Source organism: Schistocerca serialis, chromosome 1 (genome assembly GCF_023864345.2).
Source record: "Schistocerca serialis cubense isolate TAMUIC-IGC-003099 chromosome 1, iqSchSeri2.2, whole genome shotgun sequence".
Classification (NCBI taxonomy): Eukaryota; Metazoa; Arthropoda; class Insecta; order Orthoptera; family Acrididae; genus Schistocerca; species Schistocerca serialis.
The window spans coordinates 1,101,091,685-1,101,114,975 of record NC_064638.1 but is presented as its reverse complement, the minus strand read 5'-3'; the positions used below and the strand labels follow the sequence as shown (position 1 = coordinate 1,101,114,975).

The window sequence follows — 23,291 nt, the reverse complement described above, 5'->3', positions numbered from 1 at the left end:
GACGCGCTGCAAGCTTCCCTGGCCATCCAGATATCTTGGCTCGCCTCTAATCGATCACGTGTGGCATATTATGGGACGAGAAGGGGCTTGTGCAACTCGTCAACTAACTACTCTCAGAGAACTACATGAACAGAGTGAGCAGGCGTGGCATAAGGTACCCAAGACAGTAGTCGACATCTCTGCGATCGACTGGATGGCAGAGTCAGCACCTGCACTGCTGCTTGTGGAGGCTACATCACGTAATATGGTGCTTCAGCATGGACCGATATTTTGTACCTCAGTACCGCTTGTGCTATTGATCCGTAAATGTCATCATTTCATGTACTTCATACGCACGGTTGCAACAGTACATCTTGAGTGAATTGGAAACGTCTACAAGGTTATATCTCCGCAGTCTTTGTACTTAATGGTATCCTAGCGCCAAAGCAGCGTAAGTCACCGGAAGAGTAACGAAAATGAAATGGCACAGCCCACTGATACAACCGAGATGGGCTGCGCCTTTTTGTTTTGGCTACTACAGCGGTGTGCTACGGCTTTCTGGTGCGAGGATTCCATTGTGTTCAGACTCTGTACCCATCTATCTGTAAACAAAAAGTAGTTTAATAACATAATCTTCTTTATTCGAGATGGCCATGAAATCTTAATGACCATTCCTCAAAAAAAAAAAAAAAAAAGAATGGCAGCACCAATGACCAGAAGTGTGTCTCCCGAAAGAATGTCAGAGAAATATTTTTACATGACATGGTTGGAGATAAAACAGCGATTGATGGCAAATTATCACTTAATGAAACAGTGAAGATTGCAAATAATCATTTATTTACAACTGATGACCGGTTACCGTAGCATCATGCAACTGTTCTGTGCACCGTCGACTTCAGCCATATGGCACAGTGGATCTGAAGATGGCCAGCATAAAGGCCGAAACCGGTCATAATTTTTGAATGAATAATTGTTTCCGATCTTGATTGTTTCATTGACAAAGAAATGCCGAAAAACCTTCAGTAATAGAAAGAAACAGTATTAAGTGAGCAACCTAAAATTAATATACCACAGTCCCCAACGTAGTTCCCACAGCTATAGCAACGACAGAGGCACTTAAGGGGACCACACCGTGGTTCAGGTCGAAAAAGATCGATTTTCGGTTTTAACCATATTCCGATAGATTAAGGTTTTATTTAAGTACTGTGAAAAAGATTTTGCTGAAAAAAATTTTTTTCGAGCATTTAAAGAGCATTTTCCTACCACGTATGTTTATGTGCCACGCCCACTTTTCTGTCACCCACTGTCAACCCACCCACTGTCATCTCTAAGCCATATGGAGATGCCATTATTAGCAAAATAGATTGTGTAGGCCATGTTCAAAAACGTTAGGGAACAAGGTTGAGAAAACTAACTGTTGACATGAGAGGTAAAAAATTAGAAGGCGGAAAATTGTTGACCGGACAGGGTCAGTCGACTAAAACTGAAATAGAAAACTCGCAGATATACTATGAGCAGGCAATTAGGAGAAATAAAGAAAATCTGGAGGCAATGAAGAGGGATGTTTGAGCCATATTCTTCAATAAGTCCTCTACTGATGATAAGCCATGTCATGGATTGTGTCCATCAGGAGAAATATTCGTGGTGCAAATACAATAGGGCTCAGGCAACTGGAGAATCTTATTCTCACCAGCTTTCTCTTCCTGCTGCTGTTATTACAGTAATTAAACCTATTTTCAGAGACTTGGCTCATCCTGACCTTCTAAGGAAATGCCTGCATGGCAGACACAGAACCCAAATGAATGTTTCAACAGCATAATTCGGAACCGCCTTCCTAAAACTGTATTTGTAGGCATGTATACAATGAAACTCTGGGTTCATGATGCTGTTATTACATTCAATTGTGGTAATATTGGAAAGCGTTGGGTACTGCAAAAGCTGGGAATTAATCCTGGTGAAAATATGATAACTGGGTTGCAACATTACGATAAAATGAGAATAGCCGATGCAGACAGGTCTGCATCTAATACGGCCAAGAAAGCAAGACAAACATCCAGGAAGGTGAAAAAGAAGCTGGAAGACCTTCTAGATGCCAAAGAAGGGCCGTCATATGTAGCAGGGCAGTTTTAATTAACTGTAAGTAACAAACTTCAAAAGTTTTTTCTTTAAAGTCAATTTCCCACAAACTAAAATTTTCAGTTCATATGCTCCATTATATCAGAAGCTATCACAGATAAATGAATGAAATTTTCAGAGACTCTGCATAACATAAAAAGCCACCTCTGGTACTACATTCATTAATATTCCCCCATTAGGAAGTTCGCAAAAAAATATTTTCTGCAGAAAAAAATTTATTTTGTAAATACATTTTAAAAAAATATTTCTTAAGAACTATAAAATGGACAAAGTAGATTTTCGTTCAGTTGACTCTATTAGAATCATGTAACATACTCCTGCATCAAATAGTTTTTTCAGAAGTGGGTCAAATACTTGCCTAAATTAACATGGGTTAAACAGGCTCTGGTGTGGTCCCCTTAAGCACTCATTCTTCCCGCACTCCATACGCAAATGTTACAGGAAGTACCCTCTGCCGCGTACCTTAATCTGCAGAGTATACAGTAGATGATTATGTTAATGAAGCAAAGAAAAACTCTCGCTTCACAAGTTGATGTAGCACTATGGGCCATTCTAGACATAATAGAAATTATAGAAGGGAGGACTGATTATCATTTTGTCTATGGGAAATAGATTTTGAGAATGCGTTTGATTCACTTCCAACAGCGTACGTATTTTCGCTAATAAATTGCGTCATAAATAATCCATCACAATTTCAGAAGAACAGTGAAGTACATACTGCGACGCTAGAGGAAAAAACTACCTTTATTACCTATTATTAAAGCTGTCAATGGTTCAGAGAGGTGTTCAATATGCAGCAACAAAAATTTTTCATCACTTCCCCAATAACATAAAATGACTCAAAGGCTGTCGAAGAAAGCTTTAAATATAATTTAAAATCATTTCTTGTTCACAGTTGCTTCTATTCTAACGACTGGTTCCCTCTTAAAAACTTGTTGTCATTTTTAAATAAAGAAAAACGGAAAAAAATCTTGTTTTTAATTGTAGTTGCAGCAGTAAGAATAAAATGATGTGATCATTAAAGTTACCACTAATCTTGTATACATGACTCGTTCCATATCAGTTCGGTAAAAGAATCGTTCAAATAATATATGCAACACGCAACTAACTGACAGAATATCTACAGGACAAGTTTTCAAACTACACTCGTATCTGAGTGTAGTGAAGAATATTTACCAGTTACAACAATGTTACTGTTGTACTTTTGTTTCATAGAGATACTGGGAAATTCCTTAAAATGGCATAGAGATTCTATATCACCAAAACCAAAGTCAGTAATCCGAGAACAAGTTTTAAGATCTTTAAATTGAGGAAAGGAAGAAGGAATGTGTTAATGCTAAATATCTGAACTATCTTCGTTCTGCAGATGACATTTTACTGTCTTCCTCTACTGCAGATAAACAACGGCATGTGGGAGAACTTTACAGAGCAAGTTTGAAAGGAGGACTAACATCCATTAAGACAAGTTTAAAAATGTACAATCAACGAATCGAGAATAAAATGGTACAAAATAATACTGAATTCAAAGAAGCAGACGAAGAGTTTATTTGTTTAGGGCATTTGAAGAATACATCGGCTGTGGAAGAAATAAACAAATGAATGAAAATGGGCTGCAATGCTTTTGGCAAAATAAATAGTTTAAAATTGCAATTTGGGCTGTTTGAAATAGGAAGTCTACTGTCAATATGTATTACCAGTCTTAGCTGCTATAAGACACAAACTTTAAATCTAAACACCAGTCAAAAACTAAAGATTACTCACCAAAATATAAAGAGACGCAGTTTAGACTTTTACAGATCTGAAGACAAACATCCCCCTCTATCGGTATGAAGGAATTTAGTGTACTTGTGGCTTGGTTTACACTGGAGCTACTGGTTAGGTGCATAAGTTCGTAGCATTTTCCCTTAAGTTTAATAAACACAACACATACACATAACAGAGACTTAAGTCATCAATAATATAATTCTCCTTCACTATTTACAAGTCTGCCAACGCTCGGGTAACTTTTGATTCCGCGAATGTACACTACTGGCCATTAAAATTGCTACACCACAAACATGACGTGCTACAGACGCGAAATTTAACCGTCAGAAAGAAGATGCTGTGATATGCAAATAATTAAGTATTCAGATCATTCACACAAGGTTGGCGCCGGTGGCGACATCTACAACGTGCTGAAATGAGGAAAGTTTCCAACCGATTTCTCATACACAACCAGCAGTTGACCGGCGTTGCCCGGTGAAACGTTGTTGTGATGCCTCGTGTAAGGAGGAGAAATGCGTACCATCACGTTGCCGACTTTGATGAAGGTCGGATTGTAGCCTATCGCGATTGCGGTTTATCGTATCGCGACATTGCTGCTCGCGTTGGTCGAGATCCAATGACTGTTAGCAGAATATGGAATCGGTGGGTTCAGGAGGGTAATACGGAACGCTGGGCTGGATCCCAACGGCCTCGTACCACTAGCAGTCGAGATGACAGGCATCTTATCCACATGGCTGTAACGGATCGTGCAGCCACGTCTCGATGCCTGAGTCAACAGATGGGGACGTTTGCAAGACAACAATCCTCTGCACGATCAGTTCGACGACGTTTGCAGCAGCATGGACTATCAGCTCCGAGATCATGGCTGCGGTTAGCGTTGACGCTGCATCACGGACAGGCCTACGATGGTGTACTCAACGACGAACATGGGTGCACGAATGGCAAAATGTCATTTTTTCGGATGAAGCCAGGTTCTGTTTACAGTATCATGATGGTCGTATCCGTGTTTGGCGACATCGCGGTGAACACACACTGGAAGCGTGTATTCGTCATCGCCATACTGGCGTATCACCCGGCGTGATGGTATGGGGTGCCATTGGTTGCACGTCTCGGTCACCTTTTATTCTCATTGACGGCACTTTGAACAGTTGAAGTTACATTTCAGATGTGTTACGACCCGTGGCTCTACCCATCATTCGATCCCTGTGAAACCCTACATTTCAGCAGGATAATGCACGACCGCAAGTTGCTGGTCCTGTACGGTCCTTTCTGGATACAGAAAATGTTCGACTGCTGTCCTAGCCAGCACATTCTCCTAATCTCTCACCAATTGAAAACGTCTGGTCAACGGTGGCCGAGCAACTGGCACGTCGCAATACGCCAGTGACTACTCTTGATGAACTGTGGTATCGTGTTGAAGGTGCATGGGCAGCTGTACCTGTACACGCCATCCAAGCTCTGTTTGACTCAATGCCCAGGCCTATCAAGGCCGTTATTACGGCCAGAGGTGGTTGTTCTTGGTACTGATTTCTCAGGATCTATGCACCCAAATTGTGTGAAAATGTAATCAGATGTCAGTTCTAGTATAATATATTTGTCCAATGAATACCAGTTTATCATCTGCATTTCTTCTTGGTGTAGCAGTTTTAATGGCCAGTAGTGTAGAAATCATTTCTTTTTGAGACGAAGAACTCGTCGAACCATGTTCAGAGCGCATTTTCAGTCGGAAAGGAGGTTTCTTGTAGGTTTTTCGATAGAGAGCGAAAATGTGAAGGCGCAAGATCAGATGAATGAAGTAGGTGCGGCATGACTTCCCAAATAAACTCCTGCATAGCAGTTTATGTCAGTCCAGCAGAATGCGGTCAGGCGTTATCGTTGAATAGCATCACTTCACGCAGTCTTCTTGGTAGGTGTTATTGGACGGCGTCTGCAAAAGTCTCAGTTTTGACGATAAATACCAGCACCAGCAGTGATGGTTACACCTCGGGGAAGTAATTCTTAGTACATCACACCGTCGCCGTTCCACCAGAAGATTAACAATCTTCTGTGGACGAGCACAGGTCTTTATAAGGGGAGTTGCTGTTATCTTTGGACTCAACAATTCTTTTCTTTTCCTTATGTTAGCAATGGACACCATTTTTAGCCACCAGTAATCATGCAGTATAGGATTGGTCAGTGCTGTTCACGAGTCATTTGATGACGAGCGGGCAGAGACGCACATATGGCTTCCCACGAACTTTTGTGATTTTGACTTAGAACATGCGATGCCCATACACGCGATTTTTGAACCATCACCGTTGCGTATAAATGTCACACAATGGTGGGATGATCACAGTTCATCAAATCTGCCCGTTCTTGAGTACACTGACGTGAATAATTGTGTATGAATGCGTTTTAACGATTTTCGTCTAACTCCGATGGTTTTTCTGAACGAGGAAAGTTACTAATGTCAAAACGGCCCTCCTTAAACCGAGAAAACTATTTTCTTGCCATGCTCTGTCCAATGGCACTGCCTCCATACAGGCGGAAATTTTTATTGCTGCCTCCGCTACCGTCTACCCTCTATTGAACTCAAACAGAAGAATATGTCGGGAATATGACGATTTCCCCAGTTGACACTCCATCTTCTAACATCCACAGCTCCACTCACTATCTCCAGATGACAAAAATGACACTCGGTAAACTCAAATAGCAACGACTTACGTGCAAAACAAAAGCGCTACGAACTGAAGCAACAATGTAATATAAAGAGAAGCATAAATAAACGTCTGTTGATGATGATGACATTTGGTTTGTGGGGCGCTCAACTAGCCGGTCATCAGCACCTGTAAACGTCTGTCGGAATACATGACTCTTTTCTGACTAGGGAAAGTAGAAAAACCAGCTGTAGCAGATCATGCTGTTTAATCCGTAAATCATGGCAATACTTTAACAGAAAAAACTTAGTGATATGGAGGCTGGTCAAAAACAGTCAGAAAAGCTTGTAAGGGTGTTGCATGGTAGGATATGCTGAGAAATAGTTGTTTAGAGAAGAATTCGATGCGTTGCACCGTTTCCGAGTTCATTAGTACTGAATTTAACGAATGAAGCTGCTGGGCGCGCAAATTCAAGAGGGCCGCCAGTCACAAATTGTAGCAGTTGTTCTCATATCGTAAACTGTAGCGCTTTTAGGAAGCCAAACGACGAACACATTTGGTGACACCGTCTCTGGCGGGCCGCTTGAATTTTAGCGAGCAATGGCCTCATTAGCTAACTCCCATGCTAATTAATTCGGACACGATGCAACGTATCGAATTTTTTTCTTAACCATTATTTCTCAACACAACCTACCCTGAAACACGCTTAAAAGAGTTTCAGACTGTTTCTGAACACCCTGAGCACAATAGCTCTACAGATTCGACAGATAAGTTTTATCTTTCACAGATGGCAGCTCTATAGTTAAGTTATATTTCTGACAACGATTATCTCTACCGACCATGTGCGAACTTCTACCACGCCCCGTTTTCGCAGTATTTATGTCGCTCACCGACTACGGACCGGTCAGTCGGCGAGACGCAGAGGAATCAGGACCAGCTCTAAGGACGTCCAGCGCAGCTCTGGACGAAACGCCAGGAACAAAGAAGTTTCATGGATTAGGCCACACGACCCGGAAGATTCACCAGCAGTTAAGTCAACCGCTCATCAAATCCTTCATTGTATAATGGTACAACATTGTTTTCGTTAGATTCATTTTGGTTTCAGGCAGGTGACGTTCTGTCACACGCGAATTTCTGTACTCACATTGTAGCAGGTTTTTTATGTTGACTGGTAAAATGATAAAGTATGTCACGAATTGAAGGTGCGGTGCTGCTGGAAGGATCATACTGGAGTTTTTGTTGCAAAGACAGCAGGGGGGAACAGTGAAATAGTCTCGGGATTTCACAACAAACTGCTTTGGATGAACTTGTTACTTCACAATTTCCATTACATTTTCTGAGTTTCTTCAAACTGGTACTGAATTGATATCCCCTTCGATGAGGCGGGGTAGAGTCCGTGTTTGATTTACGAAGATATGACGATCATATCTTTCTTTTCTGGGAAGCTAGTGACGACTACACCCTTCCCTCCGTCACTGTTGTGAGGTAACGGTCGAGTTGTGGCGCCCTGGAAATGTTACGTGTTCGGAGTTGGGGCGGCCCCACAGGACGCTCAGCGGGCGCGGCCGCTCGGTAGGCCGAACACGTGGTGCCGGACTTCGGCCGAAGTAAGAGGGGTCCAGCAGCCACGTGGCTGGGAATTCCATGTTGACCCTGTGACGGGGACGGTGCTTTGTGTCGATGAAGGAGACTTCTATGCCGGGAGTGCCAAAGATGGCCGACTTGGTGAAACCTTAATGGCAGACATTAATAGTAGCCAGAGGAATCATGATACCACAAAAAGAAACATGTAGGTTACCATTATCTGCACGACGATTCTGATGGTTTAATCAGATTTTCAATATCTTGATGGGTTTAAAGTTCAGTATCTGAGTGTAAATTAGACAAATAACACACATAAAAATTCCCAAAATGTAAACGCTTGATCCGATTTCGTCGATCGACATGTCTTTAGAAAGCTATTAATGTAAACCTAAGTCGCCGGCCGCGGTGGTCTAGCGGTTCTGGCGCTGCAGTCCGGAGCCGCGGGACTGCTACGGTCGCAGGTTCGAATCCTGCCTCGGGCATGGGTGTGTGTGATGTCCTTAGGTTAGTTAGGTTTAAGTAGTTCTATGTTCTAGGGGACTTATGACCTAAGATGTTGAGTCCCATAGTGCTCAGAGCCATTTTGTAAACCTAAATTGTTATAAATTACAGGCATGTAACTTGAATAGCATATGAGTTATAGGAGGTCAATGTGGCCAATTACTATCGATCGCGGCAGGCCGTAAGTATTGCACAGTTACACGAAGGAACGGTAGCAGCATGCTTACAAATACAAATTCATCTATGTCTTTGTTTATATTCGATATATACTATTCATGAAGAATTTGGTTAAATATTTACTGTGTTTTAGAAAGCACAGAGACATTAGGCTACTGCCCTACCTTTTGTTCTATTCCTTTGGTATATGTTTATTTAATTTATTTATGTATCTAATAATGTGTGTTAGAGCGTGTTTATGGTCCGACCGTAGCGACATTTATTTAATTTCAAGTTATTTAAATATAACTCCAGTATTTCGTATGTTTCATTATGTTTGTGAGTGGGCGTTGCCTTGAAGACAGGGCGGGTGCGCTCCAGCCAATTACAGCGATCGTCTCCGGGGAGGACACGAGGTAGTTATGAGCAGTGCAGTAGTTCTGGAGAGTCCCACAGGACACGAGGAGTGCGGGATGCGACGGCGCGACAGACGCAAAGTCGCGGGAAGCACTTGGAGAGTGGAGCAGTTTGCGCGTGGTCGCGGCAGATAGAAATAGTTCGGAGTGCCGACCTGTGCTCTTGCGTGATTTCCGTGGCTTCTGCAGTGAAGTCGTAGTATGCGTTCAGAAGTGAATATCTCGCGAGCTATGTTGTTGCTCATAAATAATCACGTGAAGTAGGAATCTATTATTTCCCTATTATTCAACTTACATTTTGAAATGAAATTTTCACTCTACAGCGGAGTGTGCGCTGATATGAAACTACCTGGCAGATTAAAACTGTTTCGGACCGAGACTCGAACTGTAAAGCTGTGAGGATGGGGCGTGAGTCGTGCTTGAGTAGCTCAGTTGGTAGAGCACTTGCCCGCGAAAGGCAAAGGTCCCGAGTTCGAGTCTCGGTCCGGTACAGTTTTCATCTGCCAGGTAGTTTCATATCAGCGCACACTCCACTGTAGAGTGAAAATTTCATCCTAGAAACATCCCCTAGGCTGTGGCTAAGCAATGTCTCCGCAATATCCTTTCTTTCAGGAGTGCTGGTTCTGCAAGGTTCGCAGGAGAGCTTCTGTAAAGTTTGGAAGGTAGGAGACGAGGTACTGGCAGAAGTAAAGCTGAGAGGACGGGGCGTGAGTCGTGCTTGAGTAGCTCAGTTGGTAGAGCACTTGCCCGCGAAAGGCAAAGGTCCCGAGTTCGTGTCTCGGTCCGGCACAGTTTTCATCTGCCAAGTAGTTTCATATCAGCGCACACTCCGCTGTAGAGTGAAAATTTCATCCTAGAAACATCCCCCAGGCTGTGGCTAAGCAATGTCTCCGCAATATCCTTTCTTTCAGGAGTGCTGGTTCTGCAAGGTTCGCAGGAGAGCTTCTGTAATGTTTGGAAGGTAGGAGACGAGGTACTGGCAGAAGTAAAGCTGAGAGGACGGGGCGTGAGTCGTGCTTGAGTAGCTCAGTTGGTAGAGCACTTGCCCGCGAAAGGCAAAGGTCCCGAGTTCGAGTCTCGGTCCGGCACAGTTTTAATCTGCCAGGTAGTTTCAACTTATATTTTATTTGATTGCTGGATCATCGACACCAATAAGTGTTTTGCAGAAATATATCGTATTCTCAAATGTACTTCTACTATCGCACTCATCATATAAAGTCATTAAGATAGTACCTGCAGATTTTAAATTCGCAATTGCCGAGTTACAGAAACCTTCGACCATTCGATTAATGTGTGTATTCTTATCATATACTGCAGCCTCAGCAGTATTTGGCTTGTAATGCGGCAACTACGTATCCCAGTTCCTAGACGACGAAACCAGCCAAAACTTTTAATATTTCAACTCTGAGGCTAAGGGTCCTAAGTTGAGGGCCACCACCACACTATCATTTCGTATCGTTTGAAAGCCCGCACTGGGTATAGCCTTTACTAGTAGAATGTGTGTACTAGGATGACGTACCGGCTAGTGACCTCTCCAGGACTCGACGTGGCGACTTGGACGAGCGTTGCCGCGTGGCCGGCATCTCGCGGGGGAACAGCATCAGCGGCACAGCCAGCAGCAGAGCCAACGCTGACAGCGGCGCCCATCCTGTGGGGCCAACAGCAGAGTCAGCCAAGTAGAAACATCATGGTTTGAAAAATGAAAAGGAACTGCAGGATAGCGGCTTAATCCACGATCTTTTATTGGGTACACGACCTTTTTCGGAACTGTTACACTTCCATCATCCGGTGTAAGCCGTAATAGTTAAAAGGTTCTGTTACATGGGAAAGAGAGAGCACCCCAAGTCTGAAATATTAGATAAGGAACTATGGGTCTAAGCTTTCAAAATTAAAACAACTCAAGAGAGAGGAAACAGGACGTCATTTACAGACAAAATCACTTAATCATCTGAGGTAATCCTCACCCCAGTATTCTCATGGAACCAAAGATTTCGTGTCAAAAAAGTAAAAAGGGAACTAAGACAGTCCGAAAAACACGAACGGACACGAAACGCTACTAATATAATGAAACATGTAAAATGCAATAAAAAGGAAGAGGGAGAAATCACATACTCCGTGGAATTGCTTACAAAATTTCATAACAGCCATTCCCTCGTGCTGCGCGACCGGGAAGACAAACAGGAAAACTGTGTAATAGTGAATACTAGTACTGAAGACGACACGACTCAAGCGCAGGCGTGGTACGAAACAGACATACAATTGGTGAATCGTTTAAAATGGAAAAGTGGAAAACAATAGCAGAAACGAAACGGGACCATCACTACATTAAGGCAGTTAAGTTATTGCTGACCAGCTGCAACTGATGATTATTGTCATTCAAATGCATACTTATGGAGACGTTATTCGGTGCAGTAACATCGCTGACTTCTTCGTTACTCTTAGTTTTTAGGTAATTGCTAAGTGCAGTAAGACTTAGAAGGAGGAGTCAGGATTTAATCGTTCATGATGGTAGACGTGGCCTACACTGAAATATTTCTTGTTAACTGTTGTGAGTTATCTTAGGCACGTAAGAGAAATTTCACGTTTGAAGTTAAGTGGAAAAGAAAGTATGTCACATGTATGGAGAATGCTATAAGAAGATTACCCAATGCATGAATGAAATTAAGGTGCGTCTTCAAAACTAATTTTTGACTTACCAAGCACCGTTATCATTGAGTGGCTGCTACTGTATAGACTGGAGTTGCATATAATTCGCTTGTGTGGAAGAATCTGCAATTCTACACAGTCTTATTATTCCTCTTGTCATCAATGGACAATTTAACTTGTAAATCACACTGATTCTGCTCCATGAACTCCGAATTTATTTGTGACAATTCACCATGGCACCCAGGTAGGCCCATGATGTATCTGCACGGCATGCATCGTACTAAAGAATTTCAGGGGGCGCAGCAGCTTCTTGAGATCAACGTAAAATATTATTGAATTTCATTAAATAAGTGAAAACTGTATGTCTGGTATGAGAGTTCATGAGTTACAACTATTCGACGGATTATGTAGTTACACAATTCTTTCACTCACAATTAAGGATAGGTAATTGCACCTTTATATCATGTCAGAATTTTATCTTTGGACATTCAACGTAATTATTCGTCATTCATGGAAATGGTTTCCACCAGATATAAGTCAGGTTTATACTCGAGGGTTACTTTAAAGGTCAAATCTGTTAGTTGGTGTTACCAATTCGTAAACTATTAATTCGAGAGTTCAAATATCCAGCTACTTCGAACTTTACAATTTTCTCAGCATTAACTGATGCGGTCTGTGTGAGTACGTGCTGTGTAGTCGAACTCATTGGGTTACACCACTTGCAGTCCAAACCACTTGGCCTTACGCATTGTATGTAATCTGTTATAGATTCATACAGTTCAGTTGCCAAATAAAAAACTAACAAATAAACAGACACATACCCCCACATGTATTTTGGTAAAGAAAGAGATAATTTAAATCATACAACAAAGTATAAGCCAGCAGAGCAACAAGCGAACATGGATGCCCCATTGCCCCTTACAGTGGGGCCAGACACAGACCAGAAAGAAAGCTTATATTTTCAAATAAATGCAGAAAGGAGAGCGTAGAGGGATTTCACGTAACGGCAGCTCTAAAAGTTGCAGACGTGCAATGGGTGCCGATATTAAGACACGCAATGCATGCTTGACAGGCAGTCCACATACATTGTCTCTAATGACCTTGATGTCGGCTCGACGTTAAATCATAATCTTCCTTCTCTCCGTCCAAAAGCAAAAGTTCAGAACTCTAGACTTGGTCCCGCATTTACTGTCAGCCATTAACGATGTCGTCATGACAGAAACTGAGGCAAGTATGCAATGTGTCATCCGGGCCATATTAAGGCCACAATTCCTGCTTCACCATTGGCACTGGGGAAAGTCGCGAGTCAAAGCCTTAGTGAGAAAACATGATTACTGGCCAAGTTTATATAGGAACGTGGAAGGCATAGTACACAGCTGCTCAGCTTGTGCCCGGCAACATGCAGCTTTACCCTAATCTTTTGCCTCTGGCCCACCACCAGCCACTCTTGGAAAGGTTCATCTGGACTTTTCAGGTCCATTTCAAGGTTCTATGCGGCTACTAACGACGGATGCCTACTCCAAATAACCGTATTGGAAGCACTCTAGCGATTGAAGGGCTCCCGAAACTACAGGGTCGGACAATAGTACCCAATTCTGGACTTTAAAAGGCATAAAGAACCTTCTTATTCCGCCTTTCCACTTATCCTCTAACGGTGCTAGTATTTAAGTAGCGAATGTTGAAAGCCGTGGGAACTGTCATAACTAAAGCAGCACTCACACTTTCCTTGACCACGTACAGGACTACACCAATCCAGGACTGCATCACAGAGGAACACCTCTATGAGATACTACCACATACGTTTCTCCATCTCTGGGTTCCACATTCTCAGAACCAGAACGCCCCCATTGACAGTTATACAACCACACATATACAACCTCTGCTCAAGACAACCAGCAAGAATATCAGTAGCCATCGACAAAGAGACGGAGACGACCAAGTAGCTTGCCAAGTACAGCCAACAAAGCCCTCACTGCCGCGATCCAGCATAACTCAAGACGTTTCCACTTCCATATACCAGATAGTGGGCTTTGTTTCCGGAAAACCACCAGTTCAGCTGCAGAAACATCGTCGCGGGCGTTTCAGGCCGTACGGAAAGAATCAAGTATCTCTGCGACTTAAAAACCAGCAGAAAGCATGGAGCGGGTCTTCGGTTGCTACATGGAGTGGTGATTACCACCAAGGTCTATTGACTCTTGCGATCATGCCCCCAACCAACACTTGCGACAGGTATCCTATATTCGCTTCACCATCGTTGTCGTAGCCCTTGTAGGTTCTTGATCTAGTCTTCACTGCGTCTTTCTGTTACTCGTTGGACTTTCTTAATCAGTCTTTCCATCTTCACTTGCCGATTTCCTCATTGATTTGTCTCACCTTTTCACTTTCTATGATTTGCTGCATAGTGACCGAGACCTGTCAGTCGCTTCCGATATTTTTTCGTGTCTCAGTCACAGTGCCATCGGTAACTTCATTGTCTTGAAGATTAGATTTTGAATATACCACTTCTATTAAATGTTTTTCGTTAAGGGCATCACAAACACTATGGAGGCACCAGTTTCACAACTGTAGTGAGCCTAATACGTAAATAAAAGTGCAACACACGGTGTTGCTGTTAGAGATAACAGGCAATCAATTTTGACAAACAGTTATTTTTACGTCACCATGGATGTTGCTATTCACACAATTATAATTATGACCTATTGAATGATAGTGCTCCGACGACTAGAAAGCGTCTGTTAAACAGATGTATGTATCCCCTATCTATCTTTTCATTTTGCTTGCTTCAAACACCAAATTCTGAATACATTAAAAGTCCCAGGGCAGTACTGTTCGGTCTGGTTTAAAGTGTTTCGAATTTTATGGTCACCTGTATAAATACAATAGTGTTACATATTGCTTGGACCGACAGAGTTAATATTTCACTCACCAATCCACCAGGCGCCAATCCAGCGCGGATCTGTCTCGTCGATAAGGGGTGTGAGGCCAGGTGCAACGAATCTGCTCAGCGAGTAAGACGCCAACAGGTAGCCCACGGTCGGTCCGAACATGCGCACGAACTGCGACGCCGCTGCGAACATTGCCGAAAACATCATTGGCACTGGGTTCCAGCAACTCTGGCAACAAGGAATAAGGTAAGCCTTCTGTCGTTTCTTTTGAAGGACATCATCTTTACGCCAGTGACTGTTATAAGTTTTTATCAAACTACTGCAATTTCGGCCTTAGGCCGTAATCAACTGTGGCCTAAGGCCGAAATTGCAATAGTGTAATAAAAACTTATAACAGCCACTGGCATAAAGATGATGCCCTTCAAAAAATTTGTCATGACTTTGAATCCTAGCTACAACAAGCTTATTACTTCTGGCGCTGTTTGGCCACTCGTAAGCCTTACAAGAGCTCGATGATAGCAGTTTTACGCTATTTTGTACTGCGTTAGGCGATCGTATTTGTAAAATCAAAAATGTTATTCGATTTCAAGCTGTTTATCCATAACGCATTTTCCATTAAAGAAAGCCAAATACATAAAATTAATTCATCGTCTTTTATAGTGCTTTCTGATTAAAATTTTATGATATTTGCCAAAACATGGGATATTTATTTGTCACCAGATCTTTTAGCAAACAGTATATTTACTCTCAGAAGTTCCTGTACTCGAATAAACTGGCGCCATTTATGCTAGACTCTTGACACCCCTTCTCTATGACAAGGCGTGAATCGTCAACCTTACTCTAACATTTCCAGGATGAAAAATTTGGGACTCTTGAGTCGCAGATACGACATGAAACAGTATCCCACCTGAGTTCAACTATCAGTTAGTAACTATTCCTGTAATTATAAACTGTTATTATTATTATTATTATTATTATTATGTTATTGTTAATAAATGATCAAAGCGCAGGGTGACTAAAAATTGAGGAGCTTAAAAAAGGCGGTGCGCTTCATCATGGGTTTATTCACCCAGCTCGAGAGCGTCGTTTAATGTTCAACCAACACCTGTGGGGCATTCTAAATGAAAGACGTTCTGCAACGCGTAGAGCCTTCTTTTCAAAATTCCGAGGTCCCACGCCCGAGCCGAGGAACAAAATTGCTCCCTCGAAGTTCTGTCTTTCATAAAGACCTAAAAGAAAAAGAAATTCGGACATGTACCGAGTGTTAGCGAATGGAGCAGGTAGGGGCTGGAGTATGATTGCGGTACACAATGTACTTTGCACAAGACATTACATTGTAGCTTGTGAAGTACAGATGCAGGTTTATACCCTTCAGCACCCTTCGAGAGTTCCAACACTTGGCGCGTTATGCACCTCCTTAGGGAAATAAACAGTAGTCTGCAAGGTGTTGCTTGTATCAGCTTGCAAAATACTGCACCTCGCACCCTCGCACCAAAGACGCAGGTTGCTTGGGCTCTGAGACCATCCTCAGTTCCCACGTGCGGCTCGTGGAAGTGTGAAGACTGCTGGCGTCTCTCATAGGACGCAAACAGAGTTCACAATATGCAGCAACGTACCCCTGGTTGATTGGGGGCCTTTGGTTTCCAGCCGAGTGGAGGGTCTCAGCCAGAGCCAGTTGTGACGGTCATTGCTGTAGATTTCTGGGCGTGCGTTATGGGGTGGAGAGCTCGACTTCAGTGGGTCAGGGATGCACTACATAACGGAAGCAGTTGCCCAGACAGCAGAGAACTTCCGTCTCCCTTTTTGTGGGCCGGAGCGAGGGTAGGCAGTAGGTTGAGGATGTCTGAGGAAGTATTCATAACAGCTCGCTGCCATCCAGGAAAGCTGTTGATTTCAAATTGTTCTCGGAACATATTTAAGTGATTAACACTGCAGGACCAGAGTTTAATATAAGTGAGAGAAAAGCAATTGAAAATGTAGAATGCTGGTATATTAATAACGGGTATAACCGCCAGAATGTTAAATGAAAGCATGATTTTTTCCCACATTTCACAGCACTATTAACTAAACACTTGTTTTGATGCAATGAAATGGAAACCAAAACATTTGCATGAAAACAAGTGTTCAGTTCCTAGTGCTGTGAAAAGTGGGGAAAAAACCGCAAACTGGCATTTATAAGAAGAGGAACAGCACTAAAAATGCAACAGGAGCCTAATATGTAGAAAATCATCCACGCAATCTGCCACTGAAGATGCCTTGCAGAAAATAAAGGCGAAACGCGTATGGCTCGAAAATTGCGTTTCATTCAGTTGTAGTCAGACGGTTCATAAAGTAAAAATTATCAATGTACCGTAAGGATAATTAACTTTAATAATTAGAAACCCAAAAACGAGAAAATCAAGTGCTCCAAGAGCAGTATCAAAGTTACTAACAAGAGCTCTTACAAAATAACAGCTGCATCATAAATAAGAAACCTCAGAATCAGTGCAAACCACCTTAGCTGCCCAGGCGGGAGTATATTATCACGACCGGCGCGGCGTGTCCAACCGACCCGCCCCACTGACCTTTAGACTATGTACGGAAACAATACATGTCCATAACTCGCAAAATACTCTCTCAGAAATACCCATAACAATTAAATACCAATTCAAGGATCCGACAGCAAAATCGGGAAAATCTTCAGGTGAGCGAGGTAATAATGCGATGAATAATTAATTTTAACATGTTACCGATCTCCTTTTTCCGGAATGGTAAACGACTCTCGAGGAATTGCAGAAAGAGGTCAGGTTAGACTAACGACAAAATTTAACATGGGAAAAGGCAGCGTACAAAAGTAGCAGACAGTGCCAAAAAATTTCAGAAGGCTCCCTCACATCGCTTTTAAAATTAAATAAGCACAATCCAGGACGTACGCGTTACCATTTTACTATCAAATTTGCACTTTAATCTTCCCGCGGAAAGGAAGTAAGTTACACTGCAGAACGGCCCCAAGCAAGTAGTCCCGTTCGGTTTCACAGTTTAAGATGTACAAATACAATAATAAAAACAATATCCACAGCACAGAAAATAATCAGCTACGTTAATACAACCGGGACCTTCAGTTAACGGCCAGGAAGGCAAGGGTATTGTGATCTGTCATAAACAGAATATCTCAGAGTGGACACAACTTCCGCTAATCCGGTAACACAACACAGGGAGGCTGAGCAGAACCACTCTATAGAACTTGGTCAAATATCGGCTACTGGCAGTACAACTAGCGACCGTTGTGATTCTGGCGGGAACCATTACTGTGAAGTCATGAACTAGCCGTCGAATTAACCTGCATCGACCACCACTTAAATATTGCTCAGAAACGGAACCGTAGTTCGAACCATTCCTCATCAAGTACGTTCTCACCGGATTCTTTGTCGGCGTTAAAAACAACTGATCTGGGTGTCTGCAGCAGGTAGGTAATCGGACGTAATTCCAACAGGTCACACGTTCAACAGCCGATCCTACTGCAGCAGACGAGACCCTTTGGACCGCTCTGCTCCATTCCCACCAGACGTCCCAACCAGTGTCACAATCTCCGCCACCCGCGTCTTCTGTGACAACGACGTGTTCTACCGGGCTCAGCAGTCTTGGAAGGCAGAACGCCACGGAATGACACCGTACCACTTCAGTCCACGACCTCCACTCGGCTCCCTCCACCCTGTCTCGCGCCGTCCCTCCAAAAACCGCTTCTTCAGCACAAGGCTCTCTCGCTGACCAGTGCCGCACATCAAATTATTTCTCTGAGAGACGTGCTACGATACATCGATAGGTCGTGGCAACGCTCAGTAGTATTTCGTACATATTGCATTCGAATCGTGATATGATAAAAAGATACGTGTAATCTGAGTGAACTTTTACCGAATTTCTAATGGTTGGAATCTGGTTTCACAGGACAGAGCGGATCAGGTTGTCGAAAGGGGCCAAGATCAGTTACTGTTAGTTACACAAGAACGAACAACTTTATTCCTCGAATGTCAATGCACAGTTTTCTCTTTAAAACAACAAGGATCAATTCACGGCTGAGGGCCCAAGTAACTTCTCAATAGTAAAGTTTAAATAATTCCTTTTAAAATACAAGGATTTAGGGGAACGGCTGAAGGCCTTACTTAAGTAAAATTAAAATATCTCTAAATAATTCCTTTTAAGTGATAAGAAATTAGACAAACAGCTGAAGGCCTTACTTAAGTAAAATTAAAGTATCTTCTCGACTAAAGGCCCAAATAATATTTAAGATCAGCAAAGGAAATTCTTTAAAAGGCAAGCACTTACCAATTTCGGCTAAAAGCCGTATTAAGGAAAATTTGAATTAATTCCTCGGCTGAAAACCCAATGATATTTCAACATAATAAAGGGGAACCTTTAAAGACAAGCATTTACACAGTACAAAAGAAAACCATCTTACGAAAACTTAAAATATCTTGACAGCTGAACGTCACAAACAATTATTCAAAATAATTAAAGACAAACCTTAAGACAAGCATTCACACAGTGCAACTGAAGGCCATTTTAAGAATTCAAGACAATTAAAGAGAAACCTTACAGACAGGAATTTACACATTATGGCTGGAAGCCACAGATTCTAAAACAAACGTGGCTGAAGTGCTAAATACAGAGCAAACAAGAATTTTAAATAAAACACGGCTGAAGGCCTAATCTTAAAATACTTCACATAAGGTTTGGCTGAAGGCCATATACTGAATATAGAACAGACAAAATTAAAATATGGCTGAAGGCCTGGTACGGTTCTTGCTACAAAAGATAATCACAATCACAAGCAACAGAACAGTAGTGCTCAGAAGTGTTCCAAGGGTCGGCCTGGGAAACTCTAACAACAGTTTAGGTGACACAGGCAGCCAAGCTTAACACAAAGTAATCGGGTGGCAGCACGACCCAGGAACGGCTGAGGAACCAACCAACAACCTAATCAATTCCCTTCCACCCGACCAACGGGACGACAGCCAAAAATGTCACCGAGGACGAGGATCGCAGCAGGACTACGTTTTAATAACTGGCGTCTAAACACAGTCAAGGCACAATAATCACTCAAAGAAAAGGGGAGAACAATGCGGCTCAATGTTATTTGGTAGTTTGCTTATTTTTATCGTCTCAATTTATATGTTATTTATAATTATGGACAAGTAAACGACCAAACGCATAACGTGTACCTGCAAATATATACCTGCAGTGATTTCCGAAATTCCATAAAGCTGCATTCGGGTGAGGTACCGAGAACGGATTTTCACCTAGATGCTTCTATCTGCAGACGCAGGTTTCAAGGCCGAGGGACTGGCTTGTAAAGGACAAGTCAGACGTCCACAAATGAAAGTGTAAATAAATTTATTCAATGATATAATGAGTCACAACATGGCGGAATATGACAGTAATGATACGATTAACTGTCAGATGAGCTTCCGACATTGCGAGCTGCAGGATAATATTTTCAATACAGAAATGGAAAAAATAAATTAAAATATTACTACATCGAATGAATGCAATTTTTCCGCGTGCACATGGAAACTTCAGAGTTTCTAGGGAAAAACAAAGCTCGTTAACGTTTTGGAGAATTTCTCTTGCTTCCTTCAATTTGGGTGCAATTCATGCATAACGTAACATTTTCGTAAATACCTGTGCTGAAAATTGACGATGTAGTGTTGAATATATTTTAATAGTATCTTGATGAGAAGCAGTTTTTCGTTGTTGCCAATCAAATATGAATAAGTTTGAAGACACACTATGAAGTTTTAACTTGCCTACAGAGATAAAAGTCGCCTAATTTATATATATATATATATATATATATATATATATATATATATATATATATAGTCAGTTTTCAAATTTATACTGACTACTTTATCACCCAGTATATAAATATATATATACTGGGTGTGTCACCTAACATTACCGCTGGATATATTTCGTAAACCACATCAAATACTGACGAATCGATTCCACAGACCGAACGTGAGCAGAGGGGCTAGTGTAATTGTTTAATACAAACCATACAAAAATGCACGGAAGTATGTTTTTTAACACAAACCTACGTTTTTTTAAAAATGGAACCACGTTAGTTTTGTTAGCACATCTGAACATATAAACAAATACGTAATCAGTGCCGTTTGGTGCATTGTAAAATGTTAATTACATTCGGAGATATTGTAACCTAAGGTTGACGCTTGAGTACCACTCCTCCGCTGTTCGATCGTGTCTATCGGAGAGCACCGAATTACGTAAGGATCCAAAGGGAACGGTGATGGACCTTAGGTACAGAAGAGACTGGAACAGCACATTACGTCCACATGCTTTCACTGACGGACATGTACATTACCATGAGGGGTGAGGTACACGTACACACGTGGTTTCCGTTTTCAATTACGAAGTGGAATAGAGTGTGTCCCGACATGTCAGGCCAATAGATGTTCAATGTGGTGGCCATCATTTGCTGCACACAATTGCAATCTCTGGCGTAATGAATGTCGTACAAGCCGCAGTACATCTGGTGTAATGTCGCCGCAGGCTGCCACAATACGTTGTTTCATATCCTCTGGGGTTGTAGGCACATCACGGTACACATTCTCCTTTAACGTACCCCACATAAAGAAGTTCAGAGGTGTAAGATCAGGAGAACGGGCTGGCCAATTTATGCGTCCTCCACGTCCTATGAAACGCCCGTCGAATATCCTGTCAAGGGTCAGCCTAGTGTTAATTGCGGAATGTGCAGGTGCACCATCATGCTGATACCACATACGTCGACGCGTTTCCAGTGGGACATTTTCGAGCAACGTTGGCAGATCATTCTGTAGAAACGCGATGTATGTTGCAGCTGTTTGGGCCCCTGCAACGAAGTGAGGACCAATGAGGTGGTCGCCAATGATTCCGCAACATATATTTACAGTCCACGGTCGCTGTCGCTCTACCTGTCTGAACCAGCGAGAATTGTCCATGGACCAGTAATGCATGTTCCGTAGATTCACTGCCCCGTAGTTTGTGAAACCCGCTTCATCGGTAAACAGGTAGAACTGCAACGCATTCTCTGTTAATGCCCATTGACAGAATTGCACTCGATGATTAAAGTCATCACCATGTAATTGCTGATGTAGCGACACATGAAACGGGTGAAAGCGGTGACGATGCAGTATGCGCATGACACTACTTTGACTCAGTCCACCGGCTCTCGCAATGTCCCGTGTACTCATGTGTGGGTTCATGGCAACAGCAGCTAACACACCAACTGCACCCGCTTCTTCTGTGACGGGCCTGTTAAGGACCCGTTTGGGTGCTACGACCATACCTGTTGCATACAGTTGGTGGTAGATGTTTTGCAATGTGCGGCACGTTGGATGCTCTCTGTCCGGGTACCGTTCTGCATACACCCTGCAGGCTTCAGCTGCATTTCGTCGACACTCGCCATAGATGAGTATCATCTCCGCCTTTTCAGAGTTCGAATACACCATGGTCACAGTTCCTACAACACTACACTATCACAGACGTCTGGTAACACGGTGTACTACAGCTGGTCTGCGTGCGGAGACGAATGCAGATTAACAATAGCAGCAAGCGCTACATGCGGACACTGCGACAGCTAGACCAAACCACAACAGTGCACTACAGCCACACTCGTAAACACGGTCGTCATCGTAAACATATTCCTGCAGATGTTGCTCGCCGACCGTGGCCCGTGTTTGTTACAACACGCAACTGAACGCCGGAGGTTTCAAGCGTCAACTTTAGGTTACAATATCTCCGGATGTAATTAACATTTTACAATGCAACAAACGGCACTGATTACGTATTTGTTTATATGTTCAGATGTGCTAACAAAACTAACGTGATTCCATTTTAAAAAAACGTAGGTTTGTGTTAAAAAACATACTTCCGTGCATTTTTGTATGGTTTGTATTAAACAATTACACTAGCCCCTCTCTCTCCTCACGTTCGGTCTGTGGAATCGGTTCGTCAGTATTTGATGTGGTTTACAAAATATATCCAGCGGTAACGTTAGGTTACTCACCCTGTATATATATATATATATATATATATATATATATATATATATATATATATATATGTAGAGAGAGAGAGAGAGAGAGAGAGAGAGAGAGAGAGAAATCAGTCGTGGTTGCAATGAAGATGCTTTTGTTACTTCTTCATTTGCGTCGAGTTTCGCCTGTATTGAAAGGCATCTTCAGACAATAGAACTATGGGTAAATAATCATTTCATGAAATGAAGAATAAAACGTATACAATTAATCACAAGCAAGAATGGGCCAAGTGCACGTATAATGCTAAAATACCAAACAAATACGATTTGTACCTTGTGAAGGTGCACAGCAGTGTGGAGACACATCATAAGCCAATTGTGGTAAAGAGGAGAACTCTCGCATGCTAAGACGAGAAGTGCCATTTTACAAATACGGGTTCTGTCAATAGCATAAAAAATCACCATATGGAGACGAGGCCTCTTAAACACAAGGTCACGCCAGTGCTAGCACGTCAGGTTGTGCGTGTAAACAACCCTTATTTTGTGTCTGAGGGGCGTTGTCTCCATATGATGA

General features: G+C 42.4%; 1 protein-coding gene across 4 annotated transcripts in view; it reads right to left on the bottom strand.

The window, feature by feature from the left end:
• The window catches only part of LOC126416409 (solute carrier organic anion transporter family member 74D-like), a 130,561-nt gene that overhangs the window by 70,408 nt on the left and 36,862 nt on the right, over window positions 1-23,291 (bottom strand). For all 4 annotated transcript variants that reach the window (XM_050084125.1, XM_050084134.1, XM_050084141.1 and 1 more), the window contains 2 exons: window positions 14,745-14,885; window positions 10,692-10,820 (listed from right to left, as the gene is read on the bottom strand). In XM_050084125.1, the coding sequence (XP_049940082.1) occupies window positions 10,692-10,820; window positions 14,745-14,885 (270 nt within the window). The remainder of the gene's footprint in view (window positions 1-10,691; window positions 10,821-14,744; window positions 14,886-23,291) is intronic.